The sequence below is a fragment of the Dermochelys coriacea genome, chromosome 15 (assembly GCF_009764565.3).
Source record: "Dermochelys coriacea isolate rDerCor1 chromosome 15, rDerCor1.pri.v4, whole genome shotgun sequence".
Lineage (NCBI taxonomy): Eukaryota > Metazoa > Chordata > Testudines > Dermochelyidae > Dermochelys > Dermochelys coriacea.
In genome coordinates, this window is record NC_050082.1 from 10,288,631 (window position 1) to 10,315,035 (window position 26,405).

The window sequence follows — 26,405 nt, forward strand, 5'->3', positions numbered from 1 at the left end:
GACATCTCATCCAGAAGACAACCCCAATGCTCAGCATCCTCCAGTCATGCTGGGGCACAGCACCCTTCTCTAGCACCTTCCAACAGCAATGGTTCAATATTCACGCAACCTCCTCCACCCCAGCTCTCACACGGCTGCAGACATGCAATCCTACCTACTTTTCCAGCTCTCCTGCTAACTGCAACCCCCCAGCTGTCCACTCTAGAAGAGTGTGGAGCATGCGCCTGGCGGTGCAGAAGCCAGAAAAGGCACAATTAACACTGGAAGCCTTAACTTATATGTAGCAAATGTCGTCCATATTTCTACTGCCATGGGTGCTCAGCCCTAAGGCCTCAAGGCACCTATCCAGTACTGTTCTCATTGCCCCTAACATGAGTGGGTCAGCATTTCATGCTCTACTGCGAAATCCACTGTGATTCTGTTTAGAGCAATGTAAAGAGGTCAGAACAAATCGATTGAGTTAAAGGGCTGAAATCCAGACTAGCTTGGGAGGGAATGTTTAGTTGCAGGCTTTGTCTGGTTTCAGGCATACATCACATTGAGGGTTTAGATTTGGATTAGTGGCTCATCATAGGTCTTCAGCAAATATAAGCACAGAGCTGCCAGTATTTTTCTCCCAAAGATGCTGTTGTGGTGAGTAAAGGGCCGGTTTTGCTGAGAAATAACAGGTTGCAGAGTAACAGCCGTGTTAGTCTGTATTCGCAAAAAAGAAATGTGGCACCTTAGAGACTTAGAGATGCTCAAATAAATTTGTTAGTCTCTAAGGTGCCACAAGTACTCCTTTTCTTTTTTGCTGAGAAAGAATCCAATTTCCTCTGTAGGAAAATATTTTTGCCTTGTAGTTTATCTAGTTAGAAACCAGACTTCTACCTTGCCCAGGAAGCTCCCCTCTCATTAGCTCTTTCACACAGGAGCAGCACCTGAGACTTTCAGAGAACCACCCTTCTTGTTTCAATTGTACTCAATACAGCCCTGGCTGATGGTTTACATTTATAGAGCCACGTTCAGCCAGAAGGTTCCTGAAGCACTTCACAACCTATTGGCCTGGTCCTGCAAGGTGCTGAATGTCCTCAATTCCCATGGATGTCTCAGCAGGAGCTGCGGGAGCACGTACCTCATGGGAGCAAGCCCAAGGCGTGCTCATGAATCAGAGCACCCACCACAACAAGCTGCCCAGTGACTGTTTAACAGCCCACAGCAGTGAAGTGAGGAATACCACCGTCTCCAGCTGAAATTCTGGAGGGAATCTAGGGACAGAGTTTGTAATTACCCAACATGGCAGCTAACCAGGACACCAGCATTAATAGTTCACTGCTGGCAAAAGTACCAGTCTCTCTCTAATGAGCTTCAGTGAGCAGGACTTCTGTTTTATGCTCCTCCAGCAGCAAGGTGCCTCTTCACACCCTGCAGGGGCACTAGTCCCACGTGGACTTAGAGGGAAGAGCACCTTTTACTGAGTTATCAACACTACTCTTGCAACACCCATTTTTTTCTGGGAAGCCCCCTATTCAAATACAGATGCAATCCAACCCTACTCTGTTTGGGAACTGACAGAATCACAGCCACAGGTGGAATTTCAGAGCTTATTCAACTATATATGTGGCTCCAGGGGATGGCTTTATTAACTTAATACACCCCACTTCCCTCTGAGTAATTTGTTTTACCAACCTCAGCGTTCTTTGACGTGCATACTCTATGAGGATCAGCACTATTCTGAGCCATTGGAAAACTCCCTTTCCAACCCTCCCCAAACCCACTGCAGCTAGCAAAGCTTCCAAAGAATAAGCTCCCTGCAGAAGTCTGTATCCTCACTGCAGAAAAATCCAGTCCTTGAAGAAACAGATGGCGTCAAGGAAGTGTCAGAGTGAAAGGATGTTATGGAAGATGGGATGGTGTATAGGGAGGAGGAGGCCAGCCCACTGCTAGACATAGCTGCTTTTCTAAGACAAATACCATGCATGCTACAGAGCTTGGGAAAATGTGGCCATGGAATGAAGATCCAATGGAAAGAGCAGCACTAAGAATACATGCTACACAAACTCAGAGGTCTGAGGAGCTGGGGGAAGAAGCAGGTGTTTATACTTTGTGGAAATACTCAAGACTCCTGACTAGTCTTTGCAAAACTTCATCATCCCCCCTTCTATTACACCATGTTCAACCACCACTACTGATGAGTACAGCTGGGAGCTCCACCACACTCAATGTTCCTCTCCCATTCTCTGCCTAGCGAGCCTGGGGCTTAGGTAGTGGTGAGCTTCACCATACCCAGTGCTGAAATATCATTCCCTAAACTAACTCCCAGGCAGGATCAAAGTAGCTGCAAGCTCCCCCAGGTCCAGTGCCCTGCACTACAGCAGCTCAGGCTGGGACTGGAGTAGTGGATTTCTTAGAATTCACATTACTAGCAACAAGGTTTTCATAAATGATTCAGAGGCTAACTGCTGGATAAGGAGCGAAAAACAGGGCAGGGAACAGCAGCAGTTCAGAAGATAGAGAATCTGGGGATTCAAGCCCACTTGCCCTCATCATGTAGGACCTGCCTCTCTCCTCATCTCCTCCAATGTGATATGCATGGTTCAGTTCCCCTCTCCACCCCTCGCCCCCAGCCCGTTCTTGATGTAGCTAGTGCAGATGGAAGAGGAAATGAGGAACGTTTCCAGTCTCACTGCGCCAAGCTATGGGGCAGCGACATCACTGGAATAACCCAAAGCCCCTTCTCCCCTTCCAGCTTGTGAGTTTTAGGAAATCAGCGGGACTGACCTGTGAGCTCGGGGAGGACGGGGGCACTCGGGAGAGGGGTCCGCTCTACACGGAATTCTAAAAATGAAATGTAAGACAACTTAGGAACTTGTAAAACGCCCCCGAGGGGGATCTGGCACAGAGACAGCAGCATTGGGCCTTTCTGGATAGAACACAAGGCCAGACAGAGATGGATGAAGTCACTGCAGCACCCGGCCTTTGACTCTTTATTTTAAATGAATTTTGAGCTGGATTGACAGCACAGGAGACTGAAAGCCTCTGCTTACCCCCAGAACAGGTACAGCACAGGCAAGAGCAGTGGAAGCCGCCCAGACTGTGCGCCTCAGGGTTGAAAGGGGAGTTCAGTCTCTTTGGCCCAGCCAATCCTTGGCCTCGCAGCTAGGACTGCCAACAAGTGCCAGCTGAGCTGGAGGTGGCTTTGTGATATGAACACCTGGTTCGCTAGGACTGAGACCCAGCAACTGGATTCGCACAGAATACCAGACAGCAACTTTCAGTCGCCGCCAATGCAGGTGGGGTTCCGACTAGCAGCTTAGAGGTGAAAGCTGCCAGAGCCCATTGCCAATCGCTTAATGTCAGGCCTTCTACATAGATCATTGGGGGTGGGGAGCAGAGGAGGGCAGGGGACACAGAGTTGCCACTTGTACCGAAAACAGCAGGGCAGTCTTTTATAGGGTGGCCCTGCATCCCACTCTTTGCTTGTGCAGGCAGGGGAGGGCGAGGAGGCCAGCAGAAAGCTCAGAGCAGCTACAGTGCATTCATCAGGGATCAGGCAGTGATGGTCACATCTGGGCTTCAAGACAAGGAATGGGACAGCGTGGGGAATTTACAGATATGCAGTGTTGTGAAGAGCGGTTTGCTGGGCCTCTAAGAGATCCAGGATACAGCTCACTGCAACTTAGACTCTCACATTTAGGAGGCCTAGGGAACTTCAGGCCCATTTAAAGCTAGCAGGGGTCAAGTCCTGCACTCTGTTTTCAGAAAGGTGGCAACTCTGGCAGACAGACAGACACACACACACACAGGCAGCAAGACCGGCAGAGCTGCAAGGGCCTTTCTGTGTAATAGCAGCCCCCACAGAGGAACCTAGCCGAGAGGGGGGCGCATGAACCTAGGACATTTCCTGTCACTGGAGTGAGAGGATAACAACAGATGACGCTCACATGGCTACAGCCTCCTTCCTAACAGTAAGCAGTTCTCACCTATTCCAGGCCTCCATCCCCTCCCACCTTCACAGATTTAAAGAAAGCCCAAACTAGGGCAAGGGTAAAACAGGCAGAGATTTGGTTACATGCCATGGGCTTCCCTTAGTGTGAGGACAAACTGGATGACTGGGCAGGAAGAGGCACTTACCAGGAAACTGATAAGTGTAGCCAGGCGCAAGGCCCGTGTAACTCCGACTGGCATAAGTGGCAGCTTGGAAACCTGGATAACCTGCCAGCAGAGAAGAGGGGATTGTTACACGAACGCACACAATGTCACTTTCCAGTCCCAGCTTTGCCTGCCTCCCATAGCCTGAACAATGAACACACACACACACTATGAAAGGTCCAAGTTACATAGCAGTTGAACAACACACATGTGTGCACACAGTGCATACCGTGCAGGAATTTGGGGAAGGATTTTAATGGAATTTTAATACATTGTCCCTTCATGGTTCCAGACATTGTTACCCTGCAAAGACGTAGATTTCCCGGTCAGAAAGCTCAAGGTCCCACAAACTAAAGCACTAGCTGGGAGACAGTGGGAGCATATGGATGACTGACTGGTACTAAATCACCCATCATCTACTTTACTAATAGAGCTGCTGGCTAACATTCTGAAGTAGATACAGAAAGAACAGGTGGCTGAAAACATGCAGGCAGATAGCCTGTTCCTGGCACAGATCACTATTACAAGTCTTCCCATTTCCTGAGAAGCTGTCATAGCTAATTACCTACTTTAAACAGTCCCATGAGAAAGCCAGCAGCTGACTAAGAACTGAATGTTTGATCTGAGTTCTCCCATGAGAAGTGTACATGGATTTCCCACTGACTCATTTGAGTCTGCTGGTTTAAAATACAGTTCTACTCAAAAAACACAAAAACTAAAATCTGAAGTGGCTTTGTGGGGTTCCAGATCTATTTTATCTCAGCAACTCCAGTGAGAATGTGATGAGTGCAAATGCAAAAAAAGGGGTGTTTTTCCTCTGCCTGCCAGCCCGGCCAACCCAAGCTGGGATCCAAGTGCTAGGTTGAGTGTTCCTCCTCCAGCACCACCCCCAGGGGCCCTGACCCAAAGGACACCTGTTTGTTCACCTTAACCACACCTACAGCTTGGATGGGCTCGGGTTGCTGGTGCTGATCAAGCAAGAAAGAACCAAGTTTGACTCTCAGACCCTAAAAGGAGCTAATTGGGCTGGAAGTCGGGGGGGGCGGGAAAACGACCCACACCTTTTCCTTTGTAACCTGAAACATTTTCTCTGAAGTCACAGAGAAAAGGTCCCCACAATGCCACACACAGACACTCCCATGTCAGAATGGCCCATTTGATTTCCCTAAAGGAGGGAAGTCAGGGGTATACAGGCTCCACTGAATTCTCAAGGACCTTTTTAATCCCCCTTGAAAACAAGGGGACTATGTATTAGGATGCTACAGAGAACACGCTCTGCCTGTGTATCTGAAGTGATACTCTCCCCTTCGCCCAACAGAAGAAGGGTGACTAATACTGTTGGGGGCTCCTGAAGCAAACATTCATTGTAAAGTCTGGCCTAGCATTTCAGGAATATACCTGGACGTGGAAAACTCTGCTTTTGGCCCAGTTGTGTTGCCAGGGCATATACAGCCCTTTATTTGTGCCGAAGCATAGTGTATATCCTGTTCTATAGGTATTATATTGGACAGGAATTCCAATTACGCCTTAAAATTCCTCCCAACACAACTGCACTCCTGTGTTTTGTGTGACTCCATCTCTAGAACCGTGCATACGAGGTACATCTACAGTTCTTCCATGCAGCCACCAGAGGGCGATTTGTGATCATACATTGATCCCCACCCTCCTCCCAGCTTCAGTGTTGCTTTTCAAAATGGGGTCTGATGTCATAGATCCAATCTCTTCTTGAACAGCCTGAGCCACCTCCCCCATTGTCTTATACCTAGAAACGCAGTCCCAGAATAAAGCCTTCTGCCCCGAGCAGAGCCCCCTGCTGCTGCTGCTGCTGCCGCCAAGTATGATGTGGGGGTTAGAGAGAAGGCTTCTCTTTTGCAGTGCTTACCCAGCATGCCAATCCCAAGCATGAAGGCATCCATCCCATAAGGCATCACTCGGGACCGCCCTCTCGCAGAGCCAGTGGGGGACATCACTTCCTTTGGCTGAGCTTTTTTACATTCCACCTGCCACAAGAAAAAAAAAAAAAAGCGTCGGATCTTGGCCTTGACTTGCACTGCACGTTTGCTCGGAGCACATACCGTACTGCGGGCCACAGGCCAGAAGGGCTGCCTTATTGCACTGGAACCTCTGTCCCACGCACCACTCCCCAACCCTGCCTCCCATCCTGCAGCCACTAACACTGCCTGCAGCCTCCCCCATCCTGTTACTCTGCTAGAGAAGCAGCATTATTGAGTAGTTAAAACAGGTGACTAAAACTCTACCCGTGGTTCTGTCCTTGACTTTCTCTGTGACTTTCAGCAAGACAACCTTGGAGCCTCAGTATCCTCATTTGTTAAAGGAAGATACCTGCCTCGCAGGGCTGGGGAGAAGTTTAGCTAATGCTTGTACAGCACTCAGGGTCACAAAGTTACAATTCCAAGTTATGGTTAGACTGCATTGCCCTTTGGGCTTCAAATATCAGCAGTGGTTCCCCTCCTTGTTGAGTATCTCCTCCCTAGATCTGGGACAGTGATTTCAGGGGTCCCATCTGCTTCCTACCTGCAGTCCCAGAGCCCTAGTGCTTTGCCCCATCCCTCCACTGCCGGCTTTGCTGTTCACACTCACCATTTTGTTATTGATCTCATGGAAGTGGATCTCGCACACCTTCTCCACAATATCTTCACTCTCAAATGTGACGAATCCAAACCCTGAAGAAAGGGCAACACTTCCTGCTCAGGGCAGAACGCTGTGTGATCAGTACCTGCCAGTCCCACATGCCCAGGAGAGAAGGCAACCCAGAGGTTCCTGGGGTGGACCAGCTGGGTCATGGCAATACTTCCACTCCCTTCTGGTCTCCAGTAAGTCCTGCATGCATGCAGCACTCATATGAGGAGCAGGGAAATCACTGTCCTCTCCCAGATTTCCCTCTCTCCTCCCAGCTCCATTTCTGCACCTCCCCCCTTCATTAAAGCCCATGGCACTGAGATGGCTTAATGACGGATACCACAATAGAGGGTTCCAATCCAGCAGAGGTCTATATGAACAAAACTGTTTCCTGCCAATGCCTGTTCAGAATGTGAAATGAGTTTGGTGGGTCCCAGTCCAGTCCCCAATAGACAGGCACCCACATCACAAATATCACCATCCCAAATAGTGATACTCAGCACATTTCATCTTCAAAGCCCTACCTGTACATAAATTAGTCCTTACAGCTCTGTGTGTGACAGGAGAATATCAGCATCACTATTTCTGGAGCAAAACCAAGGCATGGAAAGGTTAAGTGATTTGCTCAAGTTCACACCATCTATCAGTATCTGAAGTGGGAATAGAACTTGGAAGTTCTTGCCTCCCAGCCCTATGCTCAGAGCACATCTCTAACGGACCCCTTTGCTGCCAGTCTTGGCAAAGGACTGACTGGGCTCTAGAGTCCAAACTTCCTTTTTACAGCTAGGGGTGGCCCTTTCGGGGAAGAGCTGAGGCATGGCAGTGAGGGACTTTGAGTGAGCTTGCATTGCAGCTGTGGCTAAATGGAGCTTTCAGCCTCCAGGGCTGCTGAGTCAACTTCACCAGTGCTAAAAATCACTAACACACACACTTTTCCATTTTTCAGTATTTTCCAAGCTGGACTGGACTCTATGAGCTTCTCCTTTCTCTCCAAGCAGGCATTTATTTTGCCCCTATCATGATCCGATATCCGGGTGCCTTGGGAACTCAAGATAAGTTCCCTACACTGAAGTCAAGAAATTGCCAATACCAGACCAGATGATTGGTCCACCTAGTCAAGTATCCTGCCTCAGGCAGGGGCCAATACCTGATGGCTCAGAGGAAGGCAGTCCTCCCGACCCCTTCTGTAATGCTCTGCATAGGAATGGCCATACTAGGTCAGACCAGTGGCAGATGCTTCATAGGGAATGAACAGCACAGGGCAATTGCTGAGTGATCTGTCCCCAGTCATTAAATCCCAGCTTCTGGCAGTTGGAGGTTTAGGGACATGTGGAAAATGGGGTTACATCCCTAACCATCTTGGCTAATAGCCATTGATGGACCTATTCTTTATGAACATACCCAATTCTTTTTTGAACCCCATTATGTTTTTGGCTTTCACAACTTCCCCTGGCAATGAGTTCCACAGGTTGACTGTGCATTGTGTGAATTATTTCCTTATGTTTATTTTAAATCTGCTGTCTATTAATTTCAGTGGGTGACTCCTGCTTCTTGCATTATGTGAAGGGGTAAACAACACTTCCTTATTCACTTTCTCCACGCCAGTCATGATTGTATAGACCTCGATCATGTCCCCCATTAGTCGTCTCTTCTCTAGTCTGAACAGACCCTGTCTTTTTAATCTTTCTTAGTCTGTTTTTGTTGCCCTTCACTGTATCTTTTCCAATTCTAAAACATCTTTTTAAGATGGGGCACGCAGTACTTAAGGTGTGAGCATACCATGGATTTATATAGCGGCATGACTATATTTTTTGTCTTATTATTTATCCCTTTCCTAATCGTTCCTAACATTTGGTTAGCTTTTTTGACTGCCGCTGCACACTGAGATGTTTTAACTAACCAAAATGAGTCCAAGATCTCTTTCTTGAGGGGTAATAGCTAATATAGAGCCCATCATTTTGTATGTATAGTTGGGATTATGCTTCCCAAAGTGCATTACTTTGCATTTGTCGACACTGAATTTCATTGGCCATTTTGTTACCTAATCACCCAGTTTTGTGAGAACCCTTTGTAACTCTTTGCAGCCAGTTTGGGAGGTCTCTATATGGAGTAATTCTGTGTCATCTACAAATATTGGCACTTCACTGTTTCTCTTTTCTAGATCATTTGTGAATATGTTGAACAGCATTGGGCCCAGCACAGAGCCTTGGGAGACCCTGCTGTTTACCTCTCTCCATTGTGAAAACTGACCATCTATTACCACCCTTTGTTTCCTATCAGTTACTGGTCCATGTGAGGACCCTTCCTTTTTTCTCATGACTGCTTACTTTGCTCTAGCCAATTCCTGTAGAGGGCAGAAGTGCCGGATCTGATGATTTATTATGGGCTAGCCATTCCCTCCCCCCATCAGGCTAGCTGGAATGGTACATCTATAAAATCAGGCAACCGGAATCACCTAAACAGTAACAAAATGGGATGCACTGAAGGGCACCCTGGGCAGCAAGAGTGAATACACAAGGATAGCTGGGAGAGAGAGCCACAAGCAGGAAGTGCTTCCTGTGTGAGTCTGAGGCAGACAGACACACCATGTAAGCGCTTACTGCTGCATGTGAACCTGGCAGTGGCCCAGGAAAGGGCTGCCACCATCACAGTGTAGCTGTGTCCTCAGTATGGTGCACACCATCGTGGTGTCCTCCAAAGAGTGGTAGCCAGTGAGAGGGCACATGTACAAGAGAATCAGGCACCTCCAAAACTAAGGCTCAAACTCAGTGCTCTCCTGCCTGATCCGAAGAGCCTAAATACCAAAGCCAGGCTCCCACTCTGTAACCAGATTCCACAAATGGGATTTGATGAAAAGGTGACTTGGGAGCCCTGGGCTGAGGAAGGGGTGAGAGGCAGGCACTCTTCTGGGTCTTGCATCAGCTTCCCCAGGGTTTGGAGTGCTCAGGACAAGGTGAGACACACACAGACAACTGGAGCCATGTAGGTAGCTGGGGAGGGGAGGAGGCTGCCTTGGCAAGTTTACAGCACAGGACAAAAGCTCTCTGTGCTGCGAGGGACTCTGTTAAAGGATGTGGATGCTAAGGGATGGGGTGATGGAAGGTGAGATAAAGAGCAGCTGTGACCTGCATGCCCTGCTGCTGGCCACGGGATACTACCTCCGCCCCCATCACCACAAACATACATGCTGCTCCTGTCATTACACAATCCCCTGCCAACTCTCCACACACACAGCGCCAGGGTGCTGCCCTCACCTCGGTGTCGGTTGGTTGTCTTGTCAAACATCAGCATAGCATCATCCACCTGCAAGAAGCACAAAGGAGGAAAGGGCTCAGATCAGGTTATTACTGAGAAAGAGCTCTCCCTCCTTCCGGTTGGCCCCATGCCAGAGAGAAACGAGACACCTACCTGCCCCCAAAACAGAACATGACAAAAAAAATCAACCATTCACTTACTCTTGGGAGGCCCCCAAGTCCCAGGGCCCTGACCCAACAAGGGAACAGGATTTCCCCCCACATTAAAGCTTCCCTACTATACTGCGGGCAGAGGCTCCCAGCATGAACCAACGGGTCCATCTCCATCCAAAACTTAGGGTGCTGGAACAGGTTCCCACCCACCTAGCCATGCTCCTGGGGAGGGCAGGCACTTTCCTTCCCACTGAGCCAGGAAGCGGCCCTGGACAATTTGCCTACAGCTCCACAGACGGGGGCAGGGGGAGAGAGAAAGAGACTGACTATCTGTCTCGGACTCCATGTGCACATACCAAAGCCTGAGGAGGGGAGAAGGAATAAGGGGCCTCACAGAGACGGAAATGGAGGCCTCAGACAACAGACACTCTGCTTGGGGACTCTGGGAAGCCACCCCCACCCCAGAGGAGCTTTCCACTAAGAAAAGTTTCCTACTGCTGGAGGGTGTAATTAGAGCAAATTTACTGCAAGGACTGAACTAGTGCTGTCTACTGAATGGGGGGAGTGGAGGCGGACACCAACCATCCCCCTCCCCCAACCCTGGGGCCACTCTCCCTCTCCACCCCTGCCCCACCAGTGCCTGGTGCAACTTTCCTTCCCCTGCCTGTGCTCTGCTGGGTAGGTCCTTGTAGAGAAGCAAATCTGTGCAGCTCCAAGTCAGGCCAAGCAGAATTAAAAACGCACTTCAATCCCCTCTGCGTAAACCACCATGTAAACCTGTCCCACTGACCCATGCTCCTCGCTAATACCACTGCTTTAATCTGATTACGAAACTGGATGTACAAGTGCTCAAGGGAGGGGCAACAGTATCTATCCATTAGCTAGCCAGGGCCTTCCTCCACCTCAGTCAACGACAGCCGGGAGGGACCAACGTAGCCTACATTGCTTGGGATAAGCTACTTCTCCCTCCCCCACTTACAATTCCCCGTTTTCCTCCTTCCCAGCCTTGCTCAGTGAAGGAGTCTGAGATGCTGCCTCCAGAGAAAGGACTCCGGAGCACAAGGGGTGGAGCCCATCTCTACCAGCCAGTACTGTCAGATGGCCAAGCCCCAGGCTTCCTTCAAAAGAGAGCTTACAGCTGCAATGAGATGGGGGAGGGGGTTTACCAACATCCCCCCGACAAGGGGGCTCCATCCACCTCAGCTGCCAGTGAGATAAATAGGTGAGATGGGAGAATGGAAGGAGGCCATTACTAAATACCCTCCACAATAAAGTTTGCAGATGATACAAAGCTGGGAGGTATTGCCAATTCGGAGAAGGATCGGGATATTATACAGGAGGATCTGGATGACCTTGTAAACTGGAGTAATAGTAATAGGATGAAATTTAATAGTGAGAAGTGTAAGGTTATGCATTTAGGGATTAACAACAAGAATTTTAGCTATAAGTTGGGGACGCATCAATTAGAAGTAACGGAAGAGGAGAAGGACCTTGGAGTATTGGTTGATCATAGGATGACTATGAGCTGCCAATGTGATATGGCTGTGAAAAAAGCTAATGCGGTTTTGGGATGCATCAGGAGAGGCATTTCCAGTAGGGATAAGGAGGTTTTAGTACCGTTATACAAGGCACTGGTGAGACCTCACCTAGAATACTGTGTGCAGTTCTGGTCTCCCATGTTTAAAAAAGGATGAATTCAAACTGGAGCAGGTACAGAGAAGGGCTACTAGGATGATCCGAGGAATGGAAAACTTGTCTTATGAAAGGAGACTCAAGGAGCTTGGCTTGTTTAGCCTAACTAAAAGAAGGTTGAGGGGAGATATGATTGCTCTCTATAAATATATCAGAGAGATAAATACAGGAGAGGGAGAGGAATTATTTCAGCTCAGCACCAATGTGGACACAAGAACAAATGGGTATAAACTGGCCACCAGGAAGTTTAGACTTGAAATCAGACGAAGGTTTTTAACCATCAGAGGAGTGAAGTTTTGGAATAGCCTTCCAAGGGAAGCAGTGGGGGCAAAAGATCTATCTGGCTTTAAGATTCTACTCGATAAGTTTATGGAGGAGATGGTATGATGGGATAATGGGATTTTGGTAAATAATTGATCTTTAAATATTCAGGGTAAATAGGCCAAATCCCCTGAGATGGGATATTAGATGGATTGGATCTGAGTTACTATAGAAAATTCTTTCCTGGGTATCTGGCTGGTGAATCTTGCCCATATGCTCAGGGTTTAGCTGATTGCCATATTTGGGGTCAGGAAGGAATTTTCCTCCAGGGCAGATTGGAGAGGCCCTGGAGGTTTTTCGCCTTCCTCTGTAGCATGGGGCATGGTTGAGTTGAGGGAGGCTTCTCTGCTCCTTGAAGTCTTTGAACCATGATTTAAGGACTTCAATAGCTCAGACATGGGTGAGGTTTTTCATAGGAGTGGGTGGGTGAGATTCTGTGGCCTGCGCTGTGCAGGAGGTCGGACTAGATGATCAGAATGGTCCCTTCTGACCTTAGTATCTATGAATCTATGAATGTCACATGGAAAAGGGTCATGTGGTCACTTGGGTCCCCTGAAGAACAGGGGTCACCACCCACATCTGCCAGCTCCAAAGAGCAGAATGACATACAGAGTACTCGGCTACCATCCCATGCCACACAACAGCCATGGAACTGGGACTTGAACTTTCCCAGCTAGGCCCAAGATCCAGCAGGTCAGTGAGGCCAAGACCCGAGAAACTCACTCGTGATCCAAGCTGAGCAGAAGGGATCCTAACAGTTTAGATGGAAGGTAGGATAACCAACGCTTTGTCCGACACTCCATGCTACCTGCTTCTCTCCGCTGAGGCAGGTGGGAGGGGGAGTTGCCCAATGGGTGGAAATATGCTCCAGCTGCTCACCTACACTATCTTGTCAGCCACTCCCACTTTTTACAATGATCTTTATTACTTCAGAGCTTGGAAAAGGAGGGAGCTTTCACGACTGGTGGATCCTATGGGTTAATTAAGGTTATGTGGGCCTGAGTGGGATGGAGCACAATACCATGCCCCTCTCAGCAACACCCTAAAGTCAGCAGTTGCCCCTTTGCAGTGCTTGAACCCCAATCATAGCAGCTTCCATCCCAAACTAAGCCTCATGTCCTGATGCAGCTAGCAGTAGTCCCCTAAAAATCAGCCAATCGCCTCCTTTGAAATCTAGTCCTCCAAAGTCAGATTGCCCACTCTGTACTCTAAAATAAGCCCCCACCCAGACTAGTAAATGTAAAGCCTATTTACATTTACAGTCTGAAAACAACTGTCCCCTACATGAACGCTATAGTAGTGCCCCAAAACTCAGCCAACTCCCGCACCCTCTCAATATCTTGAGCCTCCCATCCAGGAACTCTAGGATCAAACAAAATCCCGTTAGGGCCTGGACCATTTTATATATCAGCACAAATGCACTTTTAGAGTAACAACAGATGTGTACACAGATAATTAATGGTTCAAAACGCAGCAAAATGGATTCCTCAGACTTTCACCTCTAGAGACCCCGAGTCGCATCTTTCCAGCATAATAGGTTCAATAAGTTTGGTGAGCTCAGACTAGTTTGGAAATTGACTCACAATTCAGCATAACTGGTGAATTTCTTTTAGGAGAGGCCCAAACTAGAACACCAGCGGGTTAGAATTAAGGTGCATCAGCAACCTGAGAGGCTCAGAACTGGCTCAGCCAGGGTTACAAATCGTCAGGATTGAGGTGCATTGTCAGAACAGCGTGAGCGGTCCAGGACTGTCCCAGCATGGGGTGGCCACTTGCAATTCCCCATCCTACTGGGGAAACTCCCTTGTAATTGCCCTGCTGTGTCACACAACAGTATCACGAGGAGTTATCAGGCTAGCATTGCCACAGTATCTCCCAGGACACTTCAATAAGCTGTGCTGGCCCTAGTTCATCCTAAGAGCCTCACGCTGTCCTGAGGTCAAAGTACACTAAAAACACTCCAAACCCCACACAACAAAACGCAAGTGGAGCTCATTGCAGGATACCCTTCACTCCAGCAGCTCAGAGCGGACACAGTGCAAGGAGGCACTTTGCATCTCGAACACCACCCTGACAGATTTTCTCAAACTACACAACACAGGACTCAAACAGCGCCACCCTGTGGAGAGCAAGGTAGATGATGGAAGATAAACAAGAACAAAAACTTCCATTTGAAGAGCAGAAAGAGCAAGAATTCAACCACAGAGCAAAAAAACTAAGCAATCCAAACAATATGGCAGAACTGCAGGGAAACCTGGGAAGTGCCTAACTGTGAGCTCAGCTGCCGCTGCCTGCTGTCACTAGGCAAGGCCAGGGGGTTCAGACAGGGGGCTCAATCTGCCAGGGAGACGCACCTAGGAATGCCAAGCATGGGTGCTTTACAGACATGAACCAATAAAGCCCACAGCCTCCCTGCGAGGTGGGTCAAGGTTATTTGTCCCATTTCAAAGATGGTGAAACTGAGGCACAGAGCAGCAAAGTGACTTGTCCAAGATCAGTGGCAGGAATGGAAGCCAGGGGATGTGGAGCTTGCAGCTCCTGGAGAGCAGAAGGCCAGGCTCCCCTTCAACCCTCAGCACATTCCCAGTGGCTCAGGCCTTTCCGAGCACCGCACCGGGCGCACATTCAACCTCACAAACTGCTAATGTGTGTCCTTAACAGGCTTCTGTGTCCATGGAAACCCAGGGCAGGGGAGGCGGGATTAGCGGGGCCGGCTGGCCCCAGAAGCCAAGTTCATATGGCCAAGCGCTAAGTGTGAGTGGCAGCCCTTGGCGGGCGGCTATTGTTGTGGCTGGCTGTTGGGTGCCTCTCTGGGCAGAGCCCCCACTGGGATCCCTGCCACTCCCCGGCCCATTCTCCTGAGCCTTTCTTCTCCGGGCCGCGCTAGCTTTGCCAACGCCGAGTTAGGCCTGAACAAAAGAGGCTGCTGGGGACAGCTTCTCTTGGGGCCTGATTACCATGGTAACCCTGGCCCCTCCAATCCCAGCTGCTGGATCAGATTAGTGCGAGCTCTAATGCTCTTCGGCAAAGCGCTCAGCACAGACACAAAGACACCCTGCTGCGGCGAGTCTCACCAGGAGCCGGCCTCGCAGGTCTGTGTGAGAGAGGGCCGCCCGCACTCCCTGCCCCAGACACACACAAAACGGCCTTTCAGTGCCACCTCGCTCCCCCTGTGGTACCACCTGGGCGCACAGCGCTGGTGCAACGCTACACCTCATACCATGGCATACCCAGCACAGCAGCCCCGATCTAGGACCATACCCCATGCCCGGCCTCCAAATGCCATCCCCCCAGTTAGGGGGCTGCCCCAACAACCCCACCCACCCATATTCCAACATAAGCTTGCCCAAAGAGGGAAGGAGCAATGAGCTACCCCCCTCTCTTCTCATCAAAGAGGAGGGATGCACAAATTTCCCCCAATCTCACAGAAATAAGTCGAGGAGGAAAAAGGGGAGCACACAACTCCCCAGAGCTCCCCCCCAAACGGAGTCATCTAGAGGACAGAGCCACCTCCTGATTTCTTCCAATTTCACAGAGAGAGTGTTGGGCTGAACAGGAGCAGAGTTACCCCAGATTTCCCTCGCTCATGCACACAACCAGCAAAACTAAAACGAACAAGCACAGCCCAGAGAGGGCTTTGCTGCCTTATTCTCTGTAAAACAAAATCCTGTTGAAATTCAAACCCCCTCCGCCCCAACAAAAGGCACTGCAGTGCACAAATGAGGCTGCGAACGTATTCTGCTCCCCACTCCCTTCACAAAAACTACCCATTATAAAAATATTATAGTTAAGAATTTCAAGTCTGGCAGCAAATTCTCAGTTAAGGCTCCAACACCAACTTGAATCCTGTCCCTGCCCCCACTCCATACACAGGCCAGAGACCACACCCCCACTACCCTATTGCCATATCAACTCTGCCCGCCCTCTTGTGCATATGCATTAGGATAAATTATTTCATTCTGTAATCCTGCCCAGGGACCACATGGCTGGGCGGGGAGATTCTGGCCCATCTTGGGAAGGAGTCTCAACTCCCTATTGAGGAGATGTGAGAAAGGGTTGGAGAGGGGGGGTTTCAGTGTACTCATGGGGGAGAGAAAGGATCTCCACTCTGTATGATGAGGATAGGTAGGGATGTGAAGAGGGGGCTGGGGACAGGGGGGTGTGGGGGATAGCACAGAATATGCTGGCCAAGAAGAAAGAGAGACAGACAGAGTTAAAAGTGGTTTGCAATGGGTGCGTGGGGATTCTTTGGTCTGTGCGCTGAGAGGTGTGAAGACAGAGAAACATTTTGAGCTTGTACTGAGAAAGGAAGGGGTTGCCCAGTGGGAACAGGAATGCAGGGTGTGATCTCCAGCCCACATCGGGAAAGTGGGCAGGGATACTGGGACATGATTAAAAGTAACTTCAGAATTTTCTGATTTTTTAAAATAGCATTTACAGTTCCAACAATACAGTTGTAATGCACTTGTAATGGGGAGTGGACAGAACATACAATGGTAACTGGGCATTAACAAAAGTTTTGCTGGATGAATTGTCTTGTTTCTCCCTCTTGCATAAATAGTTGCTTTAATTGTTGAAACACAGCAGATGAGTGTTTAGCTTAGTGGTCAAGGCTGTAGTTATCCAACATCTGAGGTCAGAAGTTCAAGGCTTACGTTTTTTCTATAGCTATGAGATAATGTCTTTCTCCTTGTTCAACCACTAGGCTCAGCTGTGTTAGGGGGAAGGAAAAGGTTAACTTTTCAACTCCAAATGGATTGCCTCCACAGAGCTCGGCCACAGGAATCACATGGCAATAGGACTTTTTGAGCACTACTTGGTAGTTAGGGGGCGTACGCATGTCCCCCGAGTCCCACATTCTATAGACAGAGGGTATAACGATCTCCCCTCATTAGTAGCCCCCTAGCTCCTTCAGAAACCTTATCTGGAGTTGGGCACCAAATCGATGCGGAGGAGGGAGGAACAATGTGGCCCTGTGGAGGAAATACATTCAGGGACAGGGGCATCATTAGGCATACATAGCATACGCGGCTGCGTAGGGCACCTGAAAATCTGGGGCCATAGGTGCTGACTTCTCATCTTGCTGGAGGTGTGGGTGTGTGTGCTCAACCCCCCCCCTCTGCTTCAGGTCCCGGCCCCCACCCCAACCCTTCCCCCAAGCCCCTGCCCCACCAGCCACCCATTCCCTGCCTCCTCCCCTTCCCTCCTGGAGCTTGAACACCACAAATCAGCTGTTTGCAGCGCTCCAAAACCGCTAGGAGGGCAGAGGTTGGCACCGGGGGGTGCGCTGCACCCACTAAATTTTCCTGCCCTGGAGCACCCACCTGCGGAGTCTGTGCCTATGATCAGGAAAGCAGGTAAGAGCAGGTTGGCTCCTGCATATCCAGCATGCTGCAGCATCCTTACTAGGAAGGAGGCAGGGGCCATATTCACAGAACCGAATGCACTGGCATAAGGGCACCAGTTTAATACTACTGCTTAGGATTTATGGGGCCCTACGCAAGGCCCTGTTCAGAGAAAATGTCAACTGTTGGTAAGAAGCCCCCTTTTAGTCCTTCATGGCATTGCTATTGCTGAGCCCTACTTCGCTTCGCTAGCAGTGTCCTCCCTGAGGAAACAGGCTAAGGAGTTTTGTTAGCTGACCAGGAATCGAAGCTCTTCCCTCCCAAAGTCGGCCTTTGATCTTGCTGCAGTACTGAGAGCAACCTACGATTTCACAGATGAGCACTTCACAGATGAGCACGTGGCATTGAAGCTGCCCTCTGCCAGGTGAATAGGCCCTGAGATGTTTAGGCAGAGGGATGTTAACCAGTTCACTAGACTGAACGTACAGTATTATCCACATAGATAGCCTTTGAGCAGATAGGCCTTGGCCTCCAGGTTTTCCCTCAAAAGGCCATAAACAGTCTAACCTTTTCAATGACTTAGTAAACTGAGTTTAAAAAAGAGCTGATGGGACTAATACAGTCCTGGGGCTTTGGGGAGGGAAGGGCAGACTGATTCAGAGGAAAATCCAGTAAAGTTTTGGAGTGAGCTTCTGTAGGTGGACATCTTGGTGAAAGTTGCAAATATTCAAATAAGAACTTTGAAGGCAGAAGTGGAGAAGGCTTGCCCACGAACAGCAGATCAGCTGACCCGTGTTCATTTGAAAAGATACTACCGTATCTTTTTAAAAAATAGTAAAAGGAGTGATGGCTGCTAAGAATGAGACCTTCAGGAAGAGACGGAACAGGAAGTAGTAAATCATGAGGAACTGGAAACCTAACAGCCATGCTATCAGGCGAAATGACATGAGGCCCTGGTGTACTAATCAAGCAAACTGCTGGGACGACACAGCTTGATTTAGGGAAGGAGTAAATGGTTGCTTGATCCATGCACAGGGACAGAAACTCCTAAAAGTACATGTGTTGTGCCCATGCCAGTGCTAAGACCACCACCCTGGCTCAGTCCTGCTGAAACTTTCTCACTGCTCTGGGGTCGACAGAAAAGTGAGAACAGAAGATCCTTTTCCCCCAGTGTAAATGAAAGGGGTCTGATAGACATGCCTGTGCCTGCCTGCTCTTAAGCAGATCCTTGGACACCTGGCAAATATCAGATGAACCACCAAGAGTCTGAATGACCATTCATACTGATCTGCGCTTTTCTGACTCAAGTCATTGGTTGTAGCATCTTTGGCGCCATGCCTGCCAGATGCAGAGTAAAGGGAACCCCTTTGTTCCAGATGTAGCATTCCACAAGACAAGTTGCCTGCTGACACAATGGAGGTGATCAAATTGCCCCCCATCTGTTCGGGATGTAAATTGCAACCATGTTGTGAATAAAAATTCACATCAGTTGCCCTTTGATCTGTGGAAGAAAGGATTTGAAAGCAAGTCTGATGAGCCACTGTTGTAGTAAGTTTACGTAGAGCTTTGATCCCTGAAGTGGACCGTGGACAATTAAGGATCCAAATTGTGCTCTCCCAACCTAGGGCAGAGGAAATCATGCCTATCATGAGCAGGGGAGAAGGACATTATTTTTAAGACATTCTCCAGCAGCGTCCACAAGAATTTTTGATTAGGAGAGTGGGGAACACTCATTTCCGAGCTGTGAACTACTAGTTTGTACAGATTCAACTACCCTTGCAAGGGTCACATCCCTGGCCTTCTAATGGATGTGCATGTGCATGTAACACAAAGGTGCAAGCGGTTATCTGGCCCAACACCTAAAGATAAAATCTCACAGGGCCTTCTAGCCTGGACCTGGCTAGGTTCCCTGCCTGGATGAGATCTCAAAACTTGCCCTGTGATGGACAAGCTAGAACCCTTGTAGAATTTAAGGTGGCCACTATGAAGGTGAAAACCCAGGCTGGACCAAGGTAGATTTTTCCTTGTTTACCCTCAGACTGGGAGATATACAGAGGAAGCACAAGATATGGGCCACCTCACTGAAAGACTGAGCTCTCATAAGCAAGTCATCTAGCTACGGATACCCCTGCAGGCGCAGGCAACATAGACAAGTCACAACCGCCTCCACGGATCTGGTGAACACTCTGGGGGCTGTAACCAGCCTGAAGGGTTGAGTACCTTGTACTAATTGATAATTGTCTACCACAAACCTCTGAGGTACTTCCGGTGCTTTTTCCTTACCAAAATGTGAAAGTAATCAGTGTGAAGGTCAAGGGCCTCAAACCAGCCTGGAGGGTTAGGAGTCAGGATTAATCTCTCAGGAGAAAAGAGAATTGCAGAATTGGATTTTCCTTATGTAATTGCTCAGTCATTCCAATTTCTAGAATTGGGTGCAGATCGCCATTCCTTCTTGAGAAAAGGAAACAACACTTCTATGGTTCTAGTTTAACAGGGCCAAGAGCTCTTCATTAAGTTCCTCATGAGAAAAAGGAAGGGGGCTTGAGTTTTCTCATTGTCATGAATGGGAAGAAGTACCCCCATACAGTGAGCTTTAGGACCCAGCAATCCAAACAAATTACTCAGATGCCTTTAAAAATAAAAAAAAGGGAGTTGTTCCCAAGTGGTGAGGTAAAAGAGGAAGAAGTTGAGGATCTGGGTCCTCCAAAATTGCTCTGGGGTCCTCTGGGGCATACTCACACTTGCTGAACTAGATGCAGCACCAGCTCTGGCTGAGGTGGAAGATATTTTCCTCCTCTGACGGTTTCTTTTTTTAAATTTCACTTTAAAAAAAGACTGTCTAGCCCTAGTGCTGGTAGCCTGATTCCAGGAAGGACTGTTGAAAATGTCCCTTGTGAAATCTAAACTATTTCCTGCAAATAAAAGCTGACTCAAGCCCAGAGACATCTCCATGGACTTTGTGACCTTAATCCTTTCCAGAACCTCTGTCCCAGAGCGGAAAGATTGGTTCCTTTAAAAGGCAGGTCCATGACCTTGACTTGCATCTTGGTGGAGAGGAGAGTTTTGGAGCCAAGAGTGTTTCTTAAGGGATCCAAGCATGTTCAAAGTCCTAGTATAGTGCTGTCTGAGACATCAATGGACGCTTTGGGAGTATGCTTAGACACCTGGCCTTCCTTAAACAATACCACACATCCCTGTATCTTCTCATAAAGAGATCTGGTCAACATTTTTCATTCACAGCATTTTAAAAATAAAAAACAAAAATGGCTTCTCTTTGAAAGGAAAAGCTTTAATATTGATTTATTTTTAATCTTCCAGTTTTTTGTAAAAAAACCCCAAACATTTGAAGTTTCGGGGGGTTGTTTTTACCCTCTCCCTCCATTTTCCCTTTAATTCTTGAGCAATGGCTAGTATTTTCCCTACGTGCACTTTTTCATTTTTTCTTTTGCCAAAAGGTCAGAGAAGTTTACAAAAAAAACAAAAACAAAACATTCATATACTTGTTCTCCGTTGCAACAGTTTTTTCCCCCCCCCCAAAAGATTTGAAATTAAAAAAAATATTGTGATCAAAATGGAAAGTGGTTCCATTTCAAACCCGGCAACACAAATTTGAAATTTGCTCATTAAATTGTTTTTCCATTTTTCTGCTCACAAATGTGCCGAGCTCAAGATCCTGCCTTTGATTAGGCAGGAAACTTATATCTGGCAATAGCTACCTTGGCAGCTGGCAGTTCATAGATTTTAAGACCAGGGAAACCACTGTGATAATCTAGCCTGACTTCCTGCATAACACAGGCCATAGGATTTCACCTAGTAATTCCTGCATCATGCCCATGTCTTCTGGCTGAGTTAGAGCACATCCTTTAGACAGACACTCCATCTTGATTTGAAGATTTAAAGTGACAGAGAATCTACCACATTCCTAGGCTTGTTGGGTCAGGCTTGCCTAGCAGTTAACCTTCCACCTTAAACACATTCAGTTGTTTGAGCCTCTGGTCCCCAGAAGTAGATGACAACTTCCCAGCTTTAAATATCTCACTTGCAGCTGAAATCACAATTGAGCTTGGGCTAGGATTCTGGAAGAACAATCGAAACCTTTCCCTGGGAACTGGCAGAAAGATCTAGGAGTCTGACAAATCAAGGTGCAGAGGCCAGATGGTGCCTGCCAAATCCTGGGAGGCTCTGGGGTCACACAGAAGAGGGAAAGGAGTAGTCATGGCGGTCTCATCAGTTGCTAAGGTACCATGGGCACCTTAGAGGATCGTCCTCACCAGTTCCTGCCTCTCAGACTACCAATGTCCTGTGGATCAGTGGTGCTACTGGATGTGGAGCCAGAGAGATGTCAGGTAGTCCCTAAGGAGACTGCCTTCTTTGGAGGAGACAACCTAGGGCTCCTCATTTCCTTACACTAAAGAAATCACAGATGCGGGAGAACCACAGGGCCAGACACAACAAGGGATAGATACTTCTAAGGAGGAGATCCTGGGCAATTCTTTAACAGGGCTCTCCAAGGTGACAAGGTTCCAAAGATGTCACTGTATTAAAATAAGGCTCCCCATGAGGAGGAACCATAGCTGACTGGTACAGAACAGTCTTTTCATAGACCTGGATATCATACCATGCTGAACTCAGATCTCCTGGGAGTGGAGAGCCCCCCAGAACAGAGGGTGGCACAGACTTGCCTCAGAACCACAACACCAAGGAGTCCATCCACCCATGGCTAGAGGAAGACCATTTTGGAGAGGGCCTCTCCGGAAATGATCCCACTGGGAAGAAGCAGCTGGGGCTTGGCACGGAGAATGAGGACATCCCTCGCACCGGAGCTCTGAGGGTGTGTATTTCTGTTGGAGTGGCCAGGTGAATCAAAAGGATGCTCCGAAGCAGAGGATCACTCCAATCAACCCAGATCTAAGAGGCCCTTCCTCGTGGGAAACTCCTACGATCCAAGCAGGCAAATTACATCAGAGTTAACCTAGAGCTAACTGCAGGATGCTTTCTGGAGCACTCTTCCTTTTTGCGACGAGGCTTACTGAACTCTCTCTCCAGTCCTGTCCAAGGAACCTGGAGCCTTAGCTTGGGGGAACCAATCTGAGCAGTTCCTTGTGGGGCATCTTTTAATTTCAGACATTATCTTTCTGCCTGTGTTCTCTCTCTCGGCTTCCACTCTAAGGGAGGTTTCAAAGACACATTACACAGTCCTAGACACTCCTCCACAGAAGGTCTCCTAGAATACTGCACCTCCAAAGCCTATGGAAGCAAAAAGTTCTGTTTTCTTTTTGGGCCCTTTTAGAAAGGCCCCTTACAAGCCATCACAGCATTTCCCTCAGGCATGAAAGGCACTTTTCGTGCTTTTATGGAGTACGAAACATAGGACAAGAGGAGCATTATTTAAAGCCAGTCTTTTTGGTAGCGTTCCTTCTCTTGGGCAAACCCTGACAAAACAGTCAAGAAACTAGAAAGGAGAAGTGTGCGTTCCTAAAACTAATTATAAAAGTACATTAAAGCTATGTACAAATGCTGTGTGTCTTACATGACTGAAGGGAGAGGTTGGTTCTGTGACACTGTTTGGAAGGCAGAGGGACGGTTACTAGATGCAGGGTATTTGTGCTCTATGGAACTTAAGGCTAAGAGAGGAGCGTGACCCTGACTTTCAACTACTGAACAAAACGATTCTGTGGCCATTGAGTAGACTCATGACTCCTGAAATGGCGCTCTGGAGACATTACCACGGAACAGGACATACGGATACAGCACATTTACTTTCTGTGGTAGAATTCACAAAAAACGTAAAGAAGTGACTAACGTGTATATTGATTCCCAGAGCACTGAACACTTCCCCTTTCTCCCAAGACTGATTGGAAGCATTAAGCAGCTGCAAGTTACTGTGATATATATTTTGTTCATCCCAGGATGCACGTATCAATCATTCTACAAGACAAAAACACAGGTACCGGACAGCACCACTCCAAGTAGAAGAACCTAACTTTATAGGTGATAAAGAATTCCTGAAAGCTACATTGATATGACACAGCTAATTGGTGAGGATACTCTTTTCCAACCCATTTTCTTCTCTCCAAACGTTAAGGGATTCACACACCATAAAACCATATTATGCCCTCCTCTGGGCTGCTGCTGGTGCCCTCTTTCAGAAGAGACACAGATACTGAAGTCCTCATCTGTCATGGTCAGCATTTCATGGCACTTTCTGCAAAAGTTAGGGTACTAATCCCTGTGTCCTACCAAGATTCCAACATAGATAATTACATTCTACCTCCCTAAAATCCCCAAGAAGTTCTAATTGGCTATGGTATCGTTCAAGTCCTGTCCTAAACAATTATGCAATGGTTTTGTGCACTGATAATTAAACAGTTACTGTGCTCCACCCCAGAAGCGGTGGCATATCAGCAGTAGACCAAAGCAATCCCTATCTGTAATAACTTGCATTATTTCTTAAGTGCATAAAGTGCTTTAAAGATCCTTTAAGGTGAAAGTGGTAAGGTTATACAGCACCTATTACACCACAAAATGCTCACCCTTCCCAGTGCATAACAGGCTAAGACGGAAGATCTTTATCACTTCAAATTCTACCCCACTTGTTTTCCAGCATGTGACAGGCACATGTGCTCATTGAGGACTGACTGAATTGGAGTTAGAGGAGCCCATCTGGTTTTGAATGATCAGCTGACATAAAACAGCTATCGTAAAATGCAGAACCACCTGGAGCTTTGGGCAACTTGCCCGCCAGATTTTCTTCCAGCTTCCTAAAAATGTCACTTCTGGCCCAAGACTCAGCAAGAGAAGTTTCAGCCCAAAAGATTTATTTTTTAACCAAAAGTTACAAAGGGGTCAGCCATGAGGCTGAGAATCAGAAACAAGCCAAAGCTACACAGTTTGGTTCTGGATCAGAACATCTCCTTAGTTCAGGTGTGTTCAGATCTAGGGTTTGAATGAAAGCAAGCTTTCAAACACCTTAACCATGAGTCTATGGGACTCCAAAGCCTCAGAGGCAACTCTGGAGAGATTCAGGGGAGGGGGCAGAGCACACAGTCTCCCCTCTCTCAGGTTCCATCTACTCCATGAGCAAGCAAGGGGCTTCTGTTCAAAATCATTACAGGGCAGACATCTGGCCACAACCCCCTGCATGAAACTTCCAGCCACCCAAACCTTCTGCTGACCTGTGGTTTACCTGATCACCAGGAAGCACCCCTTCCTGCCCAGCAGAGAGACAACCTGATCCATTTTCACCCATCAGACTTACCTTCCCAAACTGCTCAAAATACTGTTTCACATCCTCCACGGTAGTGTTCACAGAGAGACCCCCCACAAATATCTTCTTCGTCCGCGTTACCATCTGGGAAAGGGTAGGACAGGGATTCATAGGAGAAACAGAGTTAGAGAACAAGATCTATCTCCAAAACCTCCTCTTTTGTAAGCTGAAGAGCATGCAGTGCACTGTATTCCACTGGGAGACTGCCTGCAGCAGTGGAGCAGAGTCCCCTAATGAAACACTGTATCTACTGAAGGACATGTTTCAGGCCCCAGAAATTTCATATTGGGGAACTCCATCACTCAAGTGCAATCTCAGACTCACCCAAGCTGTCTCCTACCCCTTCCCTCCCTAACCCCCAGCATGCACAAGCTCACTAACTATCCGTGGGACTTGCCAGGGCACTGCCACTAATCTCCCATCTAACCCCCTGGGGACAGGTACAGCATATTAAAGTCTTTTCCCCACTAATTGTTCAGTCACCCACTTTCACAAGCCTCCTCGCAAACATGCAGAGTGCTGCCATCTCCTTCCCAACCCTCCCGTCACTCACACAGGGCACTGCTGTCATCCTGAAATGGGAAAGCGGAGCATGGCCGTGATGTGAGATGGAGATCTCCATGACCCATGGGTCTGCAAATTGCGCAGTGTCCAGTCCTACAGGGAACAAGCTCCGTTCCACTACCATTCCCAAGCCATCAGGTTTAAGGAGCCAGAGGAAACTCCCAGTTAAGCCTTCTTGTGCTTTTGGGAGAAGGCAAAGGAAGAAACCCTCCCCTTTCTCTTCCCCCAGCCACAAGAGACTGAGGAGGAATAACTGAGGGGGGCAATGGCTGCGAGGATGAAGCACACTGGTGTCCTTTGAACTGATGCTCCAGCTGCATCCTCCCCTCAGCACCTTGGACACACCCCTGCTCCAATAGGAACACATGGTCCTAATAACCCCAAGGAGCACGGGGCTAATCCGCAGCAATTCCAGGCTTGGAGAGCAGCCTGTTCTAACGCTAAAGCACCTTCTGTCACCAAACTGCTTAATGGAATTAACCCAATTCCTACCATGTGCTTCCTGGCTCATTACTCAGGATACCTGTTCACTAATTGTTCTCTGCTTCTGATCCCTTGTGCTTTCCTCCCCACATCAGTCTCTTCTTCCACTCTGCAATTCTCTCCTCTCCTTCTCTTCCTCACCAGCCCGTTCTCCCCCTGCAGTACTTGGGGTGAGATTGTAGGCTCTCGTCCTCCAGCCCAGTTAAGTGAGATGCCCCCAAATCTGCATTCTACTTTGAAGGCAAATTGCCAATTTGCTCTTCACTCTGCAGTTAAAAGTTTCCCATTGAGCATCTAGTAGAACCTCCACAGCTGCTGGCTTCCATCGAGCGCCCACCTTCCTGGTGCAGGTCAAGCCCAACGTCCTTCTCTCTCTGGCCTTTCTAGTGCTGGTGTGCACTTTGACATTCCACAAAATGAAGGTCTTTCTCCCACACCTCTCCCCAGTCCATCCTACATATCTCCTGCCACGAATTGGAACTACTTCATGTTTCTCACAGGCCCTCAGGTTCCAGATACAGGCTACCAAAGAGCAGAAGGTGCTATGTTCTTAAA

The 26,405-nt window shown here is 48.3% G+C and overlaps 1 protein-coding gene across 11 annotated transcripts in view; it reads right to left on the reverse strand.

The window, feature by feature from the left end:
• The window catches only part of MSI1 (musashi RNA binding protein 1), an 88,395-nt gene that overhangs the window by 5,646 nt on the left and 56,344 nt on the right, over nucleotides 1-26,405 (reverse strand). For 8 of the 11 annotated variants that reach the window (XM_043497996.1, XM_043497995.1, XM_038373926.2 and 5 more), the window contains 6 exons: nucleotides 24,795-24,887; nucleotides 10,026-10,074; nucleotides 6,733-6,815; nucleotides 6,014-6,131; nucleotides 4,114-4,194; nucleotides 2,761-2,817 (listed from right to left, as the gene is read on the reverse strand). In XM_043497996.1, the coding sequence (XP_043353931.1) occupies nucleotides 2,761-2,817; nucleotides 4,114-4,194; nucleotides 6,014-6,131; nucleotides 6,733-6,815; nucleotides 10,026-10,074; nucleotides 24,795-24,887 (481 nt within the window). The remainder of the gene's footprint in view (nucleotides 1-2,760; nucleotides 2,818-4,113; nucleotides 4,195-6,013; nucleotides 6,132-6,732; nucleotides 6,816-10,025; nucleotides 10,075-24,794; nucleotides 24,888-26,405) is intronic. The other 3 variants (XM_038373927.1, XM_043497992.1, XM_038373922.2) reach the window with 1 other exon arrangement.